This window comes from Amblyomma mixtum, chromosome 5 (genome assembly GCF_055824585.1).
Source record: "Amblyomma mixtum isolate Tamu chromosome 5, ASM5582458v1, whole genome shotgun sequence".
Classification (NCBI taxonomy): domain Eukaryota; kingdom Metazoa; phylum Arthropoda; class Arachnida; order Ixodida; family Ixodidae; genus Amblyomma; species Amblyomma mixtum.
Window position 1 is genome coordinate 155647270 of NC_143016.1, and position 15184 is coordinate 155662453.

Genomic DNA, 15184 nt, shown 5'->3' on the forward strand with positions numbered 1-15184 from the left:
CTCTGTAATTTCTTAGGAAATCGATATTACCGCAAGTCCGTGCGCACTCGAGGCAGAGGGAGTGTGGAAGCGCCGGTGGAGAGGGACGTCTGCTGATGCCCTAAGCGGTTGCGGCACGCGAGCTGTCAGGCACAAAGCCGTCCGCTCGGCTATATTGCGGCGGCGAGGAAAGCGGAAAGGGGGGGAGGGGGAGTGTAATACGCAACGTTCACGTGCTGGATGCATCCTCACTTCACGAATGACGTAGAGGCAAAAAGCATGATAAGACCGTGATGAAAACAGACAGAAAAGGGAAAAGGCATATCGAAACCGGTCGATGAAAGGAGCGATGCGTGCCAACGAGGTAACAGTCTGCACTATTAAACGACGCTCCGCCTTTTCTGGACAGAATAAGAGCCTTCCCGGTTTGTTGTTTTGTCCTTCTAGTTTCCTTATCGTATTCGAGTTCACAGTGGTTGAAGAAAGCTTCGTATGGATGGCCGCTACATATTGCAAAATATTGCCAAATAAAAACCAGACGGTTGGCACGATGTTTCACGTCCTGGCCAAGGACAAGGCCAAAGACCGTTTGTGCATATATAACGGCTGTTGCAGCGGGATTGTTCAGTCGAGCTCGCTCTCGGAGTCCTTGTCCTTCTCTCGTTGCTCTCTCGTAGAGATTCAACCAGTCCAGAATGAAGGTGCTGTTCGTGTGTGCACTCATCGTGGCTGGAGCCTTCGTCGTCAAGGGCGCCCATGAACTATGCGGTAAGAGAACTGAAATTATTCCCCCTATTTTCAGACATTTAGGGCCCTCCTGTTAGATATTAGCGAGGAGTGTATTTTTTTACCGAAGAAATTTGAAACCAGCTTTGGGCCCTGCTGATCACAGCGCAAGTTTAAGGCCGCGTTTCTTCTGACAGGCCAGCCATCCAACCAATCCCTTCCGTCTGCTTGTGTTCATCGGCTTATTAAAAAAATGGCTTATTCCTACCCGCCTAGCATGTGCACTACGAAGCATGGCGCTTAATTTATGAAGCCTCTTCTATAGACATACCAACCACTGATTATGTCCACAAAGTGAATGCAAAGTGAAGCTAAAAACTTAACACCCGTTGGCCCATTGAGGCCTAATCTCTTATTTGGATTCAGAAATGACATTTTCCCACTTTACGCGCGTACTTAGGCCTCATTAAACCAAATTCGTTACTTTCCCAATTGGAAACACCAACGGTTAACTTTTTACAAGCATGCACCAAATTTGTTAGCAACTCTCAAAAGAGTGGGCAACTGGAATATTCAAACGCCAGGATTTATGAAATTAGCACTGTAGGGAGCGTAAAAGCATTTTGAATTTCGAAGATGCATGTGACCCGGTAAACTGAGGAAAAAGAGACATCAGTGCCGGCGGCGAAATATGCCAGAAGAAAAATGGCGGAGGATGTGGCACCAAGCTGTTCTCTGAAATATTATTTGCTGCGATAGCTAGTCGGCTTAAAAAATCACCCGATGTGATACACAAAGGGTGCAAAATTCGCCCAAAACATTGAGATCAGGGTTAAGTAGAACACGGTCTAAAAAAAAAAGCTGCGAGCTCATAATGTACTCCACTCTATAGAGAGCGCCTTAAAATTTTCTAATGACTCCGCATGCTGATGCCTCAGCGTAGACGAAGGTTAGAGCTTCCTAATAGAAAAAAATGATGGACGGGAATCGGAAAGTTTTGTGTCAAAACTTCTGGTAAGGAGTCTTCAAAGAGCTCTGACGCTGCGAAAGTGGATGAAAGCTCACTAACCCTCCAAATGACCTCTTATTATATATATCGCTTTATATTGCGCTCGGTGATCTCGTGAGCAGATAAAAATTATTGGTAAATATAATAGTTTAAACACATGAATTTAGAGCTTTTCAATTGAAATTTATTCCAATATCATGGAGTATGCGGCCATTAAAGGAAGACAGGGGGCAGACACATAGTGTATACGTTAGGATAATTTTTCTTGATGCAAATACCGGTGAGAATATTCATGAACACTGCATAGCACACTTTGCGTAACCTGAGATGGCAGTCAGGGCTTTTTGCTTTCGGCACCTGCGTTTGGCTTTTTGTACATTTAGCTACTATTCCTTTGGCAGTTGAAAGTTAGCTATCAAAAAGATATCACTTGTTTCGTCACCAGTGCATTAATGAGCTAAACAAGTTCTGAAAAAAAAAATTAAACTCAGAAATACACGCGCTCCGTGCTTTTAGGTTGAGTAAAAGCGTTGCACGCCGATAAGTTTTCGAGTGGCAAAATCAACAGTGCACTGTTCTTCGTTATCCCTCTTATTTAAAGAAGAGACAAGTTGCCTCAGTGAGCCTTCGTTTATTCCTGGGCTGTTTCTCACCACTAAGCTAACGAGGCATTTATTCTCCTCGCGCGCCTGCGAAGACGTTCTTATTTCTGGTGGTTTCCAGGCAACTTGCCGAAACCTTGACACACCAACTTCTCACACTTTTTTCGCGAAAAAGAATCTTGATTAAAATCATCGCGTGCTTTTTCTCAGTATTCATTAGCACTCACAGCTTTTCTCCGCACCTTGGTTTCATTTAAATATTTTCCAATTAAACCGCATTTAGAGCAGAGCCACTTTGTAGCATTTGTTTTCAGGATTACACACGCAAACATTGGCAGCTATCTATCGCAGCAGCATAGGAACCCAGTTTGCAGGGGACCTCATCTCACCGCAATTCAGTTCTTGCATAAAGGGATGTCATCACGTAATATATGTAACCTGCACTTTTCTTCGCTTTTCAGGTCTGAAGGACGACCAGATCCAGGCTATTGTGAAGTGCATGGGAGAACGTGTTGACTCACGGGTACGAGTCAGCTCTCTACTCTTCGTTTTCTGTATTCGGATCTCACTGTGGAAAAATAATGCGTAATCTTATTTCTTTCTGTACTGACATGTGCTCCGAAGTTTTGTTAGACTTTGTTTTCTTCGTAGCAATTACCTAGTGGCTAATCATCCGCCGACCATGGTCTGAATCCTGGTGCCCCGTACTTTTCTACCCGATTAAAAAAATATCTCGAGTATAGATGTAATTGAACTTCTAGGCCTGATGTGCGGCCCGAAGCCGGCAAAAAGAGCCACGACGACGCCTCGCAACAGAACAGTATTTGGCCAACAATATGTAGTACTCAGCCACCACCTCCTATATGAACGCACTAGTCATACCGCGGACCTCAGTCCGCAGCGGCAGCGGCGGAAGTGATCTACGCGTCGGTGCGGCCTCTCACACAGCAGAGGGTGCTAGAATCTCAGGGTCCGGGCAGACTGCCCCTGTAAATTGAAGTCTGTGGCGTTGCAGGCTATAAACCTTATCAGTGAGGCTAGCCTAGTAGTGCTATTGGTGGAACTGGCGGATATGAAATGGGTATATTTAGAAGTTAAGGTTCATGTCCACTGAAGAATTGCTGGAACCTACTATGCTGTTATGTTCTAGTGGAAGCACAACAACGGGTGTGGGATTCGTAATCAATAGGGATGTAGCTGGCCACAGAGAGGAATTTTATAGCACTAACGAGAGCGTGGCATTTATCGTAATTAGGCCTTGCAATAAGTGCAGGATGAAAGGTGCACGGCCCTACTCACCTACATCCAGTCATAATCAAAATATAACCGAATGGTGCTATAGAGACCTCGAATCCTTCTATCGGCGATGAGTGAATGAAAACGCAGTTTACTGTACTTATGGCCGACTTCAATGCTAAGGTAGGGAAGAAGAACCTGAGATATCGGTCAGCCAAAAAACTAGGCTGGCTTTCAGAAAGGCTACTTACTCCCCTACATATAATATTTTAGGCCATCAATCACATGAAACAGAAATGCGCCTAGTTTTACCAACCCCTACGTATAGCCATCATGGATTAGGTGAAATCATGACTCCGTCGAAACTTCAGCAATCATGCATGCAATGCTGAACCAGAGTATATAGAAGATGGATTAAGGTACTGATAAAGGTCTTAAGCGGTTGTAAGGCCGCCATAGTCGTCCACAGAGAGAGCATTAAAATCGCAATAAAAAAATTCTCCGCCAGCACTGCCTCAGTGCTCGACTTAAGAGTGTGAGCTAAGGTAGCTTCAAGTGCTTACATCGGAGTGGTCAGCAAACGTGGGGAAGACCAAATCGAAACATTGGTGGATGTTTCCTTCTCGGAAAAATTCCTTCCAAGACCCAAGCAGCGCCGTCTACCACTTGTATTTTGCACTATAATTTTGCAATTTACAGCCACCTTCTCTATGGTAGGCATATTTACTCTTTATATGAGTTAATATATTTAATAAATGTGGGCACTCCAAAACGACGAATCGTTTGACACCATCCGCAGCCCCTGCAGCAGACGGTTCGGCCGTAATGGCCGTTGAAGGCCATCTGAGTACAAGGTTTTGGGGCGGAAAGGTCGCGGGTATGAATCCCACACATACTGTGAACTTCATCTCAATGAGTAATTTTATCCCCAGGAACATGCAAATTCATTTGACAAGACTTGGAACATTGTGCATCAAACGGGTGGCCCCAAAATTTTATGCAACTTGGGGTTCCGGGGGCTGCCACTTCGATGGCCACTATACAGGGTGTTTCACCTAAGACTTTCTGCAATTTTTAAAACTAAGCTATTTGAATTAGATGCGCGCTTTTTCTGGCATAGCATTGTCAGTGGTGTAGTACATCATAATGCAGCTAAGACGCGCTAACTAGCAGGCTTGTTAACCAATATTTAATAGTTAACTTTTAAACTATTACCGTTGCGCTCCTTAATTATTGAGAGGCATGTAGCCCACCGTAAGTAATGTCCATATCTGTTTGTAGAATTTCGAGAACGCGATTATCCTCGGCGCTGTGGCCCAACAAATTTTGGCTATTTCGACGAGTTAGGTTCACTGGAGAGGTTGCTTTGCCTGCAAGCTTCTCAAACCGCATGTATTTTGGCGCGATGTAGGCGAAATTTGTTGGGCCACAGCGCCGAGGGTAACCGCGTTCTCGAAATTCTAAAAACGGATATGGACATTACTTACGGTGGGCTGCATGCCTCTAAATAATTAATTAGCCCAACGTTAATAGTTAAAAGTTAACTATTAAATATTGGTTAACAAGCCTGCTAGTTAGCATGTCTTAGCTGCGTTAAGAGGTACTACACCACTGACAATGCTATGCCAGAAGAAGCGCGCATCTAATTCAAATAGCTTATTTTTAAAAATTGCAGAAAGTCTTAGGTGAAACACCCTGTATATAACGGATTGAAAGTATAGGTATCGCTGTTGCTATGTGATGTAGTGTGGTCACGTGGTAAATGTTTTGGTCAATTTGACATTCATGGAAGACAGAGGCGTCCTTGAAAAACGTAAGCAGTCAGATCTGACGCTCTTAAAAGGGTACCAAGCAGGCAGACATAATCTCTGCTATATTATTCACAACGTGTTAATAGGAGGTATTCAGAGAACAGCATTGGGAGTAGTTAGGGATAAGAGTTAAGGAAGAATAAATTAGTAATTTCTGATATACTAATGGCATTGCTTTGCTAAGTAAACCAGCAGACGGACTAGAAAGCGTGATCCGTGACTTAGACACACAAAAAAGTGCGTTGGGTCTAATAATCAACACCATGAAATATACATTATGTTTAGTTTTGAGAAGCGCCCAAGTGTTTACGATAGGTAGCGAAGGACTGGAAGTTGTTTGGGAACACTTCTAGCTAGAGAGAGCACCAACGTCTGACTAATCCAAGAGGTTGAAATTACTGGGAGAATAAGACTGGAGTGATGTGCATTTAACAGGGACAGTCAGCTCATCAATACGAACTGAGCATTACGCCTCTAAGAAGAAAGTATTCAATAGTTGTATCTTGACAGTACTCAGCTGCGGGAAGGAAAGGCAGAGGCTTAGAAAAATGCTTGCAATTAGGTTGAGCACACAGTAGTTAGCCGTGGAAAGAAAAATTATACAGTGACGGTTAGAGGTAGTAGAGAGCAGAATATGCCGGTCAACAAATGCGAGTTAACAATAGCCTAGTGAAATCAAGATGAATTTGGCATGGGCAGGATATGTAAAGCAAAGGCAAGATCCCTGATGGCTCCTGACGATAAGGAATGAATTGCAAAAGAAGAAAAAATACCAGGGGAGGCACAAAGCCAGGTGTGCCATTGAGATTGGGAATTTTGTCGGAATAACGTGGCCACAGCTGGCACAAGATGGGTTAATTGAATGAATAAGGGAGAGGCTTTCATGCAGTGGACGTAGTTAGGATGGCATTGTTGATGGTGATGATTTCCTTCGCAGCTGCAGGGAAAGGCAAGAGAATTCATCCGCGGCCAGGGGGGCAACGTGGTCGAGCTCCTCAAGAAGCAGTGTGATGCCGACGTGGACTTTGTGAGTGCACCGTTTTTTATAGTGTTTGGAAATATCTCCGTTCGGTTAATTTCGTTCGTGAATTTTTAGCTAGATATTCACTTCCATCGCTAAAGCAGTCAAAATATTAAGGACGTGCTTATTGCGAGTGGGAAGATTGCCTACCTGTTATAGATGTTGGGAGGCATATGACATTGGTTGATAAGTCTACGGTACATTTCGAGAAGCGTTTCGCCCGTAAGTTTTCCAGTGCTGCAGATTCTGAAGGCCGCAGAAATAGAATGGAGGTATCTAATATGGTAGCAATATTCTACTCTAGGGAGATCAGCACACCCTTTTTATGTGATACGTATGTTTGCGACCGAGATTAATTGGTTTGGTTTGGTTTATGGGGTTTAACGTCCCAAAGCGACTGAGGCTATGAGAGACGCCGTAGTGGAGGGCTCCGGAAATTTCGACCACCTGGGGTTCTTTAACGTGCACTGACATCGCACAGTACACGGGCCTCTAGAATTTCTCCTCCAAAGAAATTCCAGCCGCCGCGGCCGGGATCGAACCCGCGTCTTGCGGGTCAGCAGCCGAGCACCATAACCGCTGAGCCACCGCGGCGGCCGAGATTAATTAAATAAAAAACACTCAATACGTGTCGCGAATTATCTGAATGGAAAGCTAAGACGTTCAAACGCATCAAAATGTGTAAACAGCCTCGAGCATAAGAAATCCTGAAGTCAATAACTTTTCTTGAGAAAACCACGGTAGATTCAGAAATTCTTTTTCACCGCGCATACAGTGTTCTGTGTTCAAAAAAATCATGAAAAGTGGGCATATATATCTTGTTCATGAGATGGTGCGAATAGAACGTCATGTTTGAACGATGAAAACAGTATTTGTTTTGCCAGTGAAACTGTAGGGAATAATGTATATGCAACAAAATATCCGTATAAGAACCTCACGAATTATTCTTTCTTTTCTTTCCTAGAGCGCGGCGGTGTCAGCAGTTCTCTCCGTGAGTACATTTTTATAACTTTTGTTGCTTGGAAAATGCTTCCTGCTGCTCTTAAGCAGAGCTGTCACTTCACTACTTGCCTGCATCCCCTTGCGTGCAGAAACTATATCCTGAGTGATATCTGCACTATTATCCTGTCTGCAAAGGTTCATACGTGGCGAAAAAAAACAAAACAAATCAGTGTCGGAAGTTTTAAACCAGAGACTGCCCGTGAGAAACAAGAGACTGCCTGTTTATGCGATTTATTTTTCATATATTTGCGTTTTCTTGGTTTCAGCCCGAGCTGGCGGATGCTGTCAGGACGGCCTACAGGGAGTGCAGGGCTGCCCAGAGTTGAAGTGGTCGTAGACGACCAGCGACGTCTGCAATGCAATGTTGGGAACACAACAAGAGTAGTTTTAGAAATCACGATTAAATAAAAGCTGTCCTTTCAACGATTTTCGCATTCGTTCAAGAAAATATTTGTAGGCCTTGCCAACAGCTGCAAACAGCTTTCTGCAGATGCACACATACAGCGCCTTCACGTGCGCATACGCATGTTTTTTACTGAAATTACAGTGGCTTGCAGCTGCACCGCTGGGTATATATGTATGTATTAATGCCCAGACCAGGAATGTAGCGCCCGCACACTTGAGAGAGTGCAGGACCCTACATTCTGTGGGGATAAACATTAATCCCCTGCCCCATTGTAACGGCCGCGCGTAATTATCACGCGATGCTATGCGCGCGCCGTTCGGGAGGTTTTGCGAGGGAGGGCACTCACGCCACCCCCGCTTCCTTTCGCTCCCCGCCGCGACGCCGCCGCGGAGACTTTCCCTCTTTCCTCTCTTACAACGGAGAGACCTCCTCTCCACAGCCCGGGAGGAGACGCGTTTCTCCCGAGGCTCGCTGGTCTTCTGGCGGGAGCCGTGCACACGCATGGATCAGAGATCTGCCACGGAGACCGCTGCCCTTATCGCCCGGCCACCGTGTGTGACTTGACCACCGCGGGCCGTGAGCGAGGAACCACGCGAGGTGAGCGGAACCTTCTTCCCCCACATTTTTGCGTGCGTTCTTTCCTTTGTGTTTTTCACCCCCGTACGCGAGCGGAACACTCTCCCTCGTTACGGCGGTTGTATTGTTGCTGCTGCATTGTATTGCTCTGGAGCAATAAACGCTCCTCCGAGTAGCATACTCGTGTTTGTCCCCTCTGGCCCGAACCCGCCGTGGTTGCGACTCACCGCACCGCGGGTTGGGGGTCACAGCTCTGACTGCTAGGGCTGGCACGTTGGTGCTAGAGAGCGACAACTGCTTCTAGCCCCTTGGAGCGTTACTACAAGAATAACCCCCATAATTCCCAGAATATACCCCAATATACCACTGGAATATATACGGTGGAAGCTCAGTCGAGCATTCCCCTCCAGTCCCACTAAGGGTGAACGTAGTGTGCCATCTTAGCCTTGCCGGCACAGATATGTGAGAGAAGGGCGCGCGCGCAATAGGTGGCAATTTCTGACGCGTGCACTCTTTTCTGCTTCATGTAAAATTTTCCGCTTTCGCAATTGGATTGCCTTATTCACAGGAAGAACATGCTTATTTGATTGCATATAAAGAGGATAGTGTGGGTAGAAAATAAAGTACCCGGCCCAGATTTTCCACGTTTCCAGATTTTCATAACATGAAAATCATAAAATGAAAAAATGAAAATCTGCAAATTCTTTGTGAAGAGTATCGAGAAGAGTTTCTCTAATACGTTCAGAGCTAGTTCGTTGCTTAGCTCTCTGCTTATACGATGTTACTCAAGTGGTAAACAAGATTATTCCAATACGCACAACCACCAAAGAAATTTACGCCACCCCTGAAAGTCTGTCGCTGACCCAAGACGTGCCGAACGAATTGGCGTTGAACAGACATTCAAACGCCCTAGTGACACTGTAGTTTTTTGTCTAGATTTTACGACCGGCAGCTTCCACTTCCACTGCGCGGGCCACACTACTTGACACTCACCCCATTCTCTAATCTTGGGTCCGCTAGCTCTCCTCGTCAGGTTGCTCTTGCAGCTGATGCTTTTGCTCCACTACACGGGCGTGCGACTGAATTTTTATGAAGCCGTCGCTTGTCACCGCGTCCGCGATGACAGTCGCATAGATCTTACGACTTCTGTATCGGACGTCCGATACCTGCCTCGGCAGCGAGATAAAGTGCAAAAGCGCGCTCAGGTTCCATGCCTCACGTGATGATGCACCACGAAGCAGATGGAGCTTCGGAAGATGTCCCAGGTAATACCAAATACGAGGTGCGCAGTACGATCGGTGCCTTCTCGCTAATGCACAAAAGAGGAGCGCAAAGGAAACAAATATGCAGTTGCTTAGCAGAGGTCAAGTCTGGATATCTCGAAGCGAAAAGCTCTCGCTGCTTATCAGCCAACTCCCAAGCTACCACTTGCCGTTGTCAGATGAGAAGGAGGATTGACACCCGAAAGTGCCTCTCCCCAGGGTCACACAACCCATCAACTCATCATCATCCAGCCGACACCCCCGGCAAGGCACAGTCCCCCTGCACAAGTGGGGGGGGACAGTTTTTTGTTTTGAGGTGAAGGTCCTACCCGGCCAAGGGCCATGATGCGGCAGGAAGGCGGTCACGGTCGCGGGGCGGCTGCCCCGCTTACCTCGTCTTCATCTAGTCCGAGCTGTACGTGGCGTCGCTCAGGAAGCTGCAGTCGCAGTTGGTCACCGCACTGCACAAGTCGCACCAGCGCCCCTCGTCTCCAGACTGCTCGGAGTCGTCCCCTGCAAAAGAAAAAGCGCGCGGCGCGTCGCACCGTTTGAGTTTCGCGGGCGCACGGCAGTGCGCGGAGCTGTCCTCAGATGACGCTGAGGGCATATCAGGCAGATCAGGAAAGAATTTTTCTATGATAACTCAAGAGGCAGTGCCCTACTTTTTGAAGCTAGGTCAGGGTGTCTTAGAACGCGCAGCTACAAAAAGAAATTTAACGAAAAAGACGACACATGTGCATAAGTGCGTGGTAGATTTGTGGAAACAATAGACGATGGATGGACGGACGGACGGACGGACTTCTCATAGATCTTCTCAGCGGCAACGGACTTCTCAGCGGCAACGGACGGACGGATGGACGGAATGGATGGACGAACGGACGAACGGACGAACGGACGAACGGACGAACGGACGGACGGACGGACGGACGGACGGACGGACGGACGGACGGATGGACGGACGGACGGATGGATGGATGGATGAATGGATGGATGGATGGATGAATGGATGGATGGATGAATGGATGGATGGATGGATGGATGGGAGCGCCCCCTTTGAAACGGGGTGGTGGCAGTTGCCGCCGTGCTCAGCTTTTCTTTCTTTATTATTTTTTTGTTTACTGTGTTGGTAATTTTCATTAAGAATCGCCATCATCTTTACCAATGCTTTCCTACAATTCTAACCTTATGCCACACCTCTGCTTTTCAGCCATCAACCCTCGAATCGCTTTTTGCTAACTTCCACTGCAGATTTATTTACATGACCATTGTTATCTTTAAACCCTAGTGCCTATATGCGAAATGCGAAATGCGAAATGCGCAGCGCCATCTCTCGGCGCTCCGATAACTTCGTCCTCCATGTTGGTTCGGTACAGAAAACGAAACCGCTGCCCAGCGTTGGGTTGAAACGGCTGCGCTTCTTTTGAAAAGTAAAATGCCGATGCAGTGTTGCGCTACCCTCTCCACTGTGAAAAGACACTACGATGCGTGCCAGAACTAGGTGCGTTCCAGCTTTTCGCTTTTCAATTTTTTTTTTACTCCGTCCCAACGTTTTAGTAACACAAAACGCCATGCGAGGTGTGCCAGCACGCGGATCAGTGCGCAGCTTTCGCTTTCTGCGCTGATTTTTGACAAAGCTTTCGAGGTGATTTGCGTTTAAATTAAGATAGGGAGGACCACAGCCTTTTTTGTCTCTGATGAAAATTAGAAGCCGATTTCGTGCATTTATCAACTCTCCGGTCGGGCGTGAATATATATAGACGCATACTTGAAGAACGTAATAGAGAAGGTCATTTTTTTGAGCGGGCCAATCGCTCGTGCCGTGGCGAAATAAGTTCACTTGAAGAACCATATGCCGATTACTGCTTAGTTTGCTACGTGTTCGGTTAAGTTTTTCCCGTGTTCAATTAGTTTTAGAAGGGCGAGCAAAGTCTCTGGACCATACGCATATGTTATACGCGCTAAGGAGTGTTTGTGAAGCAATACGCCGTACGTATAAAAACTGAGATGCGATTGCTTTATTTCTCGAGGATTTCTATACCTTCGATATCTGCGGCGACGAAAATCTAAAAAAAAAGAAGCGAATAATATAGCTACTTTATTATGAAGGAGGGACGCATTTCGAAGCTAGAAAGTACGTGCAACAATGTTCTGAAAACGCTTCAGGATATCAGACTTTATTATCGTTGTGGCAAGCTCCAACAACTTGCTGCGCAACAAAGCCATTTGTCCAAGTTTGGGAGTAAACTAATTAAGTTTCGGCAGCAACCGAACATGCTAATTTCGCCCCTGCACACACAGCTGACCCGCGTATCGAGTCCGTGCATGTACCTACAGCTGTAGCATCTTTCTCTAATCAAGCCGCCGCGATGGCTCAGTGCTTATCTGAAAAAAATAAAGCTGCGTGTTTGCTAACAATATTTTTAATGATATGTGCATGCCTACTTTACTCTTGTTAATGTCGACTGACTGACTGCGTCTTAAGCAGGACGCGGTTTCAACGAATTGTGGCGAAAATCAACCGACTTCGGGCTCTCAAACGGTGACGTTGAAAACCGCGGATGCGCATTGCACATTAAAGTAAAGGAATCGAATTACGCAGCTGGTCGAGGCTCTTGTGTGATTATACTACAATGCACGAAGCTCCTGGCGTCGGCGCGAACGAAAGGTCGCACTGTTTGTCAACACACGTGCGCACACAGCACAAAATAACCGCTCGCTACTCTACCAGATGAATTCGCGTCCATCTGGGAATAAAATAGCCATGATAATGCGTGATGCTTGAGCTGGTGCTTTAATGCGAGCATTAAAACAACAACAGTGCACGATCACGGTTCGACTTTCCAACGCACTTTCGAGTGCCGATTATTGTGATCATCAGCGCCAGACTTCAAGCGAAGCTGAGGACGCGGTAGGAGTAAGCTGGCGCTTATTGAAAGCACCTACATTCAGTCAAAGATCAGCTGTGCAACCAACGCAGCAGCTGAAGCTTGCCTGTTGAAATTCCACTCGCAAGAATAAAGCACGCACAGCAAACGATGCACCAGCTCGACGAGCTCGACCGAACAAAGATGGAAACCGGAAGTTGTGAGCGCGGTGTTGCCAGACCGCCAAGCAATTTCGCATATCGTCTATTGAACACCTCATACTCAAATGTGATGGTATCCATCCGGATGTCGATGCAGGCGCAGTCACTCTTCCTGAGGCCCTAGGGTTTAAAGATAACAATGGCCATGTAAATAAATCTGCAATGGAAGTTAGCAAAAAGCGATTGGAGGATTGGTGGCTGAAAAGCAGAGATGTGGCATAAGGTTAGAACTGTAGGAAACCGTAGGTAAAGACACACAGTAAAGAAAAAAATAATAAAGAAAGAAAGGCTGAGCATGGTGGCAATTGCCACCACCCCGTTTCAAAGGCGGCGCTCCAGTCCGTCCGTCCGTCCGTCCGTCGTGGGCTGGCTGCTCGCTGCTTTCGTCGGCGCTTCCGCCGCTGCACGGGAGTGAACTCCCCCTCGCTCCTTCGGGCTCGGGGGCGCGCTCACCTCCGCCGTGACCGGTTCCGCCGCGCGTGGTTCAGCAGGCTCGTCGTCCTCGTGTTGGCTACTTCCTGGAACTGCGGGGCCACTGGAGGCCTCGACCGGGGTGTCCGTGGCAGGGTCCTAGTCCTTCTCTGGCGCGATGACAACCCGCGACGCAGCAGCGGCTGCGGCAGATACCATCGCGCGCTTCGCTACTGACACGAACGTGTGCGTCGCACACTTCGCGACGGCGTGGTCGCCGCCACACTGGGGGCAAGGCTGCTCACACGTGGCGTGGCCAAACACACCGCAGCGCGAGCACAAAGGCACGTCGCACGCCGCCTGCACGTGGTCGCGAGAACCACAGCGCCGGTAGAGTTACTGTATATGCTATATACAGTAACTCTAAGCGCCGGCAGACACGTGCGACTGCACGGTGAACTCGGCCACCTGCAGGAAGTTGGGCAGCGCCGACTTCATCTCCATCCGTACGCGCCTGGTCCCGTTTGGCACGCCGTCGAATCCAGGCACGTACTCTGCGACGACGGTCTCGACTGGTCCGTACTGCTCCAGGGCTTCTTTCAGCTCGGCTACCTCGATGTAAACTGGAAAACCAAACACTCACACCACGGTGCTCAGCGTGCCGCGGTACGAGAATCGCACCGCGGTGCCTCGCACCTCGATTACAGGCTTCGCGAGAAAGCGCTGGACGGCAGGCTTGGACTTAAAGGTGACCTCAAAGCGGCCAGCCCCAAAGTCTTGCACGCCGCCCAGCTTAGACTTCGAGAAGCGTTTCACTAACTCTTTACAAATATCTGCGCCGCACATGCCCTGCGGCACGCGGCCGAAAAACGTCTGCGGGCGCAGTCGCTGTGCATGCTGAGGCATGGCAACAGCCTCACTTACCTGCGCTCGGATGGCAAGACACAAAGCACGAGGCCTAGGCGGGCCTAGGCAACGTGCTTCGCACGAGCCATGGTGCCGAACGCGCACGCTGGAAGCGAGAGACTGTCTCCGGAGACGGACGGAGAGCCACTTCCGGATCGGTGTTTCTGTGCCGTCCGTCTGTTGCTTCTCCTTTCATGGCGAGTGTCTGCGCCTGTCAGGGTTGCCGTTGGGAATTTTTCAAAAAGAGCCAGAACTGAAGCTAAAGGCAGCCAAAAGTAGCCACGCCACCTGATCTTGGCGCCAAATTTGTAGCCAAGTAGAAAAGAACCATTATTATAAGCAACTTTTATTAGTTAACAATAAATATTATCATTTTGAATCAACACAAAAAACACAGAGTAAATAAAGAGCACGGAATTTTGGGCCTCTTGCTGGGCCTTCAAGTATCAGGCACGTTGCAAATAAATAAAAGTTCAGTCCGCGTAGTTTATCTAGAGTAGATAGTGTTCTTGCCGGTGTAATTTTGGCACATTCTATTCAATCCCTCAGCAGGAACGTTAAACGATGATGCTGTTTCTTCTTGGAGTCGTAGCCCAAATTTTATTCGCAGAATCGCCATAAGCAAGTCCAGCTTCATTTTGTTACGGATCTCTGTTTTCGTCAAGTTCACGCAAGAGAACACGCGCTCTGCATCAGCATTAGAAATTGGAAGGGTCAACATTTTCAGTGCTTCTTGCGCCAAGTGTTGAAAAGAGCATTCGCCGCAAGTGTCCTTGTACAATGCCGCTGCGTGCCAGAAAGTAAAACATGATGCGCGATCAAGTGCACCGCTAATTCTCTGCTCCTGGCGTATTTGAGACTCCAGTTCGTTGGAGGAATATATGTGTCGAGGACGCGCGCGCGCATCAAGGCGACCAGGACAGCAATGAGGACAGCAAAGCTTGGAAATAGTTGTTCTTTTCTGTTCTTGCTTGCTATTGTATATGCAATTGCAAAAAAAAATGGCTAGCAAATGCGCCAAAATAGAAGTTCAAAGTAGCCAGAAAGTAGCCAAGGAGCCAGCGTGAAATTTTCATCGCCCGCGGGGTTGAAAAGTAGCCAATTTGGCGCAAAGTAGCCACCAACGGCAACCCTGGCGCCTGTTCTATAGGC

At 47.6% G+C, this 15184-nt stretch overlaps 1 protein-coding gene and 1 pseudogene across 1 annotated transcript; one reads left to right on the top strand and one right to left on the bottom strand.

Annotated features, from left to right (window-relative positions):
* Positions 1–619: 619 nt before the first annotated feature.
* Positions 620–7814, top strand: LOC149344219 (uncharacterized). The gene is made up of 5 exons (XM_089542571.1): positions 620–747; positions 2778–2839; positions 6301–6390; positions 7349–7375; positions 7653–7814. Exons 1-5 carry the CDS (start codon positions 675–677, stop codon positions 7710–7712), a joined length of 312 nt encoding a protein of 103 aa, XP_089398697.1. The 5' UTR covers positions 620–674; the 3' UTR covers positions 7713–7814.
* Positions 7815–13216: 5402 nt separating this feature from the next.
* LOC149344220 (uncharacterized) lies at positions 13217–14417 on the bottom strand (annotated as a pseudogene).
* Between the last annotated feature and the right edge of the window lie 767 nt (positions 14418–15184).